The 5,660-nt window shown below is 47.3% G+C and overlaps 1 protein-coding gene and 1 pseudogene across 4 annotated transcripts in view; one reads left to right on the forward strand and one right to left on the reverse strand.

Moving 5' to 3' along the window:
• The window catches only part of Shroom2 (shroom family member 2), a 172,040-nt gene extending 169,804 nt beyond the window's left edge, over positions 1-2,236 (reverse strand). For all 4 annotated transcript variants that reach the window (XM_021153607.2, XM_029473112.1, XM_029473111.1 and 1 more), the window contains exon 1: positions 1,890-2,236. In XM_021153607.2, coding sequence (XP_021009266.1) covers positions 1,890-2,054 — 165 coding nt within the window. In that variant the 5' untranslated portion in view covers positions 2,055-2,236. The remainder of the gene's footprint in view (positions 1-1,889) is intronic.
• An 871-nt stretch (positions 2,237-3,107) lies between these two features.
• On the forward strand, positions 3,108-4,874 carry LOC110286425 (annotated as a pseudogene).
• The last annotated feature ends 786 nt before the right edge of the window (positions 4,875-5,660 follow it).

The following is a 5,660-nucleotide window of genomic DNA, read 5'->3' on the forward strand; positions in this document are numbered from 1 at the left end:
ATATATATATATATATATATATATATATATACTGTTTTTAAAATCCTAAAATTTTAGCCGGGCATATATATATATATGTATATGTGTGTGTGTATATATATATGTGTGTGTGTGTGTGTGTGTGTGTGATATATCAAAAGAGTTCCTCAGAGGAGGATAAAGAAGAAACAAACAACAGCTGAAAAAAAAATGTGAACCGTGAAAGAACTGAGACATGTACCTGATATATTTTTAACTACATCAGAAATGACCTTGAAAACCTTTATTAAAAGGCACAGAGGAACATTGGCTGCTCTTCTAGAGGACCCAGGTTCAATTTCTAGCACTCATTCATGTGGCAGTGCAGAACTGTCTGCAACTCCAGTTCCAGGGGATCTGACACCCTCACACAGATGTATATATGCAGGCAAAACACAATGCACAAGAAACAAAAGTAAGTATTTTTTTAGAGCCACAGATGAGATTCTCTGTGGTAGTATATCCCTGTAATACTAGCACTCAGGTGGCTGAGGGGCTGCAACTTTAAGGCAAGCTAGTGAAACTTAGTGAGCCATTGTCTCAAAAAATAAAAATAAAAATAAAAATAAAAATGGGGGCTGTAAATAGCTCAGTGAGAGAAGAGTACTTGCCTAGTACTGGCAAGGCTGAGTTCAATCCTAGCACTGAAAAGAAAAACGGGGAGTGAGTGTATCAGACTCGGACTTGGTATAGAGCTCAATGGTACAGAACTTTCCTCGAATGTGGAATGCCCTGGGGTTTGGATTCCCTGGAATGGCACAATCAAACAAAAAAGAATCCACTTTGATATAAAAGATTACATGGTGGCTAACTTTGTAACAGGGTGAGGGGTGATTGATCGATTTGAGGTCTTTTGCTGTTTGAACACCACCACCACACCACTTTTCAAAGTCAAGACCAGTGGAGCCACCTAATTCTTCACGCTTTTAATCCGGGTGGGAAGATAAGGAAATTTGTAAGTCATTTTCACACCTTCAAACACCTCTAAGGAGCCAGGAATATTTGCATTTTAAAGGAGACTTTGCCCTTAGGACTGGTAAGACTCAACTCTGCTTAGAGAACAGGGCCCTAGTTTCCTTTAACCAGAACAACTGAGAGATTGGCTTGTTGTTTATTTATACAAGTTTATACATGTTTAGTTGGTAAGTATCAGGATAGATTGCATTTTAAGAGAATACCAATTCTAAAGCAACCTACACACACACTCACATGCGTTCATTAATTCCAAGTAAGATCTCTTTTCTTACTATCAGAACTCAAATTCTACTTTAAAAGCACTCTGAAAAAGTTTCATTAAGTGTTGGTAGATATCCTGAGCGCGTGGATGTAGGACTGGAAGCCGAAAGTCAGCAAATATTGATGAGCTCCTGGGAATCGTGAAACTGCCTGGCAGCAGCTTCTAGTACGGAGTTTCAGACTGTAAACCCGTACAGATCAAAAGGGTGACAACCAGGGGCCCTAAACAAGCAAACAAAAGTTGGGAAAGCTGTACCCACTCCCTGGTTCCTGAGAATTTTTTTTTCCTTCATCTCATGGCAGCCTCGCAGGTGTAGGTCCACCGCTGGACAGGCCAGGAGTTACAGGGGACTGCCAGGCCCTTTCCCAGAGGGGGGAGGGGAAGGAGACCCGGAACAGGAGCCATTGAAACTACCAGCAATGTTGGGAGCCGCCCGAGGGCGGCTAGGATGGAGCCGGAACCACACACCTATGGCTGAACAGAACCCAGCACCCACAGGTGACTCCCAACAGACGCGTCCCAGAAAGCGAGGCCGCGAACCGGACGTCCCATCCAGCGCCCCGAAACCCCGACCAGCCTTCTGGGTCCGGACTATCTCAGGACTGTCACGGGGCAGACCCCGGGGTAGCCTTACCTTGGTGATGACCAGAGGCTCGCCATGCTCGCGGCCGCCCTTCAAGGTGAAGCCCCAAGGGGCGCCGCCGCTCAGCTGCACCTCCACCAGGCGGACGCCGTCGGTCGCCGGCGCCTCAGCTTCGGCCAGGCGCTCGGGCCGTGCACGGGGCTCGGCGCCCTCCATGACGCGGGGCGCTCAGCCCCTCCACACTCAGCCCCTCCACCCGCTAATGCCCACGCCCATGCACTCCGGGAAGCACGAACCGGCCCACCACCTAGGAGCCTCCAGGCGGCTGGGCCACCGCCGCCACTACAGCCGCCGGCCACCGCTGAACTTGCTTTGCAACTTGGAAAGCGCTACGCGGGCCGGACCAGGAGGGAGCGCGGAAAAGGGCGCGGGGAGGGGAACGGGGAGGGGGCGGAGCAGGCGCGCTCCTCTCCAGCATGGGCAGGGGAGAGGGAGGGGCCGGCTCCCGGGGGCGCGCACACGGGGTTTTCGCACTGACTGCGCTAGAGGTCCAAAGGGGTTTCTCTAGTGCGCTCAGCCGCTAGGGGTTAAGGCGCGCGCTCCGAGACCTGCGAAACCTGCCCGAACTGGACCTGGTCAGGCGTGAGGTCCCACGCACGGTCCCTCCCGCCCAGCTCTAGAGGCGCTGATGGGCTCGAGGAGGGTTGGGCGCCACCGGGGAAAGCCCTTGCAACAGGTGAGGCGGCGGAAGTGTCCAAACCGGACTAGGCGGGACCTGGAGGCGATCGGGAACCGAGTAGCTGCAGGCCAGCCCCTTCCAACTGGGAGCGGAATCGACCCAGCGCCTCCTCCTTTGAGCCAGTGAACCGCAATTGCACAGGTGAAGCTCTGGCATTCCGGCTGTCCTGTATGGCCGCACCTTTGCTCCAGCGCCAAGACTCTGGAAAAGCTGTTCCGAAAACCAGTAGCACAAGAGAATGCCTGACCCCGGGCCACTCGCAGGCACATCCCAAAATTCTGGCCCTGAGGTTAATGCTGAGGGCAATTCCTTGCAGCAAAGGGACTCTGGACCTGACCTGTTGAGGGCCTTCTCACTCTTGCAAATTCCTTTCTGTGATACCAGCAGGCAAACATAATAAATGCCATCCACCCAGTTGGCACTTTTGTCACAATTTAGTAGACTTTTCTTCCATCCAATTTCTACCCTTTATGTTCATAAAATTGTGCCTCAAGTTGGGAGGGGGTTCCCCTCATGTATGTCTGAGCAGCATGTGTGTGCCAGACAAGAGACCAAAAAAGGGCAGACATCAGACCCCCTGTGACTGGGGTTACTGATCCTTCTGCTTCACCGTGTGGGTGCTGGGAACCAAACCCAGCTGAGCTACAACCCCTTGCCACAAGTTCTTAAAATGTGTTCTGCGTTTATATCTCTAAAAAGGAGGAACTATTTGTTTGAAGTTAATGAAAGTTTGCTACTCTTTACATTTTTATTTATTAATTTTAGAAATTATCTCAAAATCTCTGTAGCCACTGATGACTGAATTCCTTTCTATTCTCTTGCCTGCATCTCCCCAAGTGCTGTGATTCCAGGTATGAGTCACCATGCCTATTAATACTTTGCTGCTTTTCCATTTCCATGAAACTAGCCCACCTTAGAAATGTATATATACACTGATAGGAGTTTACACGTTTTACAGAGGGGATAAGGTTTTTTTTTTTTCCATTAATGTTTGTATTGTATCTGGAGGCGGTTCCTGTTTCCCCAAACAGTTCCATCCTGATACTTTTAGTGCCTGACAGCACTGGGAGGTGAAAGCAAGGACAACCAAGAGAACACTGGACCAAGAACACCTTTAGGCTTGGCCACTGTGAAGCTTGGATAGGGAGGCTCAACTCTAGTCAGTTTGTTCAAACAGACCAGATGCATCACCCAACAGAGACAGAGTGTCTTGGTTACTTTTTTGTTTGTTTGTTTTCTTTTTCTTTCTATTATTTCTTGTTGCTAGTGGGGTTTTTTTGTTTACTTGTTTGGTTGTTTTTTTTGCAGGGGGTGGGGGGATTCTTTTTTTTTTGAGAAAGGATTTTTCTGTGTAACTTTGGCTGTCCAATCTTGCTCTGTAGACCATCCATCCAAGTTTTGTGGGGGTATCCAAGTTGACTGCATCTGTCCTTGCTCTCATCACACCTAGATTTCTGTTTCTTGGCTATCTTGTGAAAATATCAAAATCTTGTAACAGGTGACAGGGCCAGTGAGTTGGCCCAGCAAGTGCTTGACATTCAAGCCTGACAACCTAAGTTCAATCCCTGGAACCCATTTAACGGTGGAAGAAGGTAAGAACCGCTCTCACAAAATTCTATGTGTGTGCATGCACAAATACCACAACACACACCATACACATGCAAATCAATAAAGTTCTTAAAATTATATTTATTTATTTTCTGGATATGAGTGTTTTGCTTGCAGGCAGGTCTATGCACCACATGTATACCTGGTGCATGTGGAGGCCAGAAGAAGAAGATATCAAATCCCCATAAGACTAGATGTATAAACAGATGGGATATGCTGGGTAGTTGCTGAAATTTGAACCCAAGTCCTCTAGCCAGTGCTTTGGAAGAGCAATCAGTGCTCTTAGTAGCTGAGCCATCTCTCTGGCCCCACAGAAAATAAAAACATAAAAACTTTCTGATAAAACTCTAGTTTTCTCTTCCGGTCTCTTTGGCCTCGCCAGTAAAAGCAAGAAGACAAAGGGAACGTCATCCTTTGGTAAGCGTCTCAGCAACAAGATGCACACGCTGTGCTGCCGCTGTGGCTCCAAGGCCTACCACCTTCAGAAGTCGACCTGTGGCAAATGTGGCTACCCTGCCAAGCGCAAGAAAAAGTATAACTGGAGTGCCAAGGCTAAGAGATGAAACACTACCGGGACTGGTCGGATGAGGCACCTAAAGATTGTCTACCGCAGAATCAGACATGGATTCCGTGAGGGAACAACACCAAAACCCAAGAGGGCAGCTGTTGCAGCATCCAGTTCTTCTTAAGGATTTCAATCAGTCAGAAAGTAAATGTTCTGGTTTCAAAAAAAAAAAAAAAAAAAAAAAAACTCTAGTTTTATCAGACTTGTACACTTCTGGTAGTAGCATCTCCCCCTCCCCATCACCACACAAGGACACACAATCTGACTGGGATTCCTAAAGTTACAATGTATTAGTTGATATATTCAGTTTCCCTTGGAAAGGCAGATATATTTTGTTCCTGGCTTCTTGCTCCTTGAGTTGAGTATTCTACTTCTTTACTCAAGAAGGCAAGGATATTCTGCTGGTGGTGACCTAGAAGCCTCTACATCCATGGATGCAAGAGCTAAAGGTGTCTGTTTCATTTACATAATCTGGCATTTATTTTCTTTGAGAGAAAAGAGGTGAAATCCTAGGTAATTATGCATAATTTGCTTTGTCCACAGAAATGGATAAATAACCAACTTTCATGCTGTAATCAACAACTAATCTATATGAAAATGTGATGATTGTTAACATTCTGTCTAAGCTCCGCCCCACAGTTACCTAGCAACAGCCAGGTATGCTTGACTAACAATAAAAGGGACTGCTTGCCCCTGCCTCACTCTCTTGGTCTCTTGTTTCTCTCTTGCTCTTTCTCTGCTTCCCTTCCCCCCTTCTTCCCTTCTCCCCCTCTCTCTCCACATGCTCATGACTGGCCTCTACTCCTCTACTCCTCTACTCCTCTACTTCTCTACTTCTCTACTCTCTCTGTCTGCCTTTCTCTGCCTCTACTACCTTCTTAACTCCCCTCCCCATGCCCTGAATAAACTC

Source organism: Mus caroli, chromosome X, assembly GCF_900094665.2.
Source record: "Mus caroli chromosome X, CAROLI_EIJ_v1.1, whole genome shotgun sequence".
Classification (NCBI taxonomy): domain Eukaryota; kingdom Metazoa; phylum Chordata; class Mammalia; order Rodentia; family Muridae; genus Mus; species Mus caroli.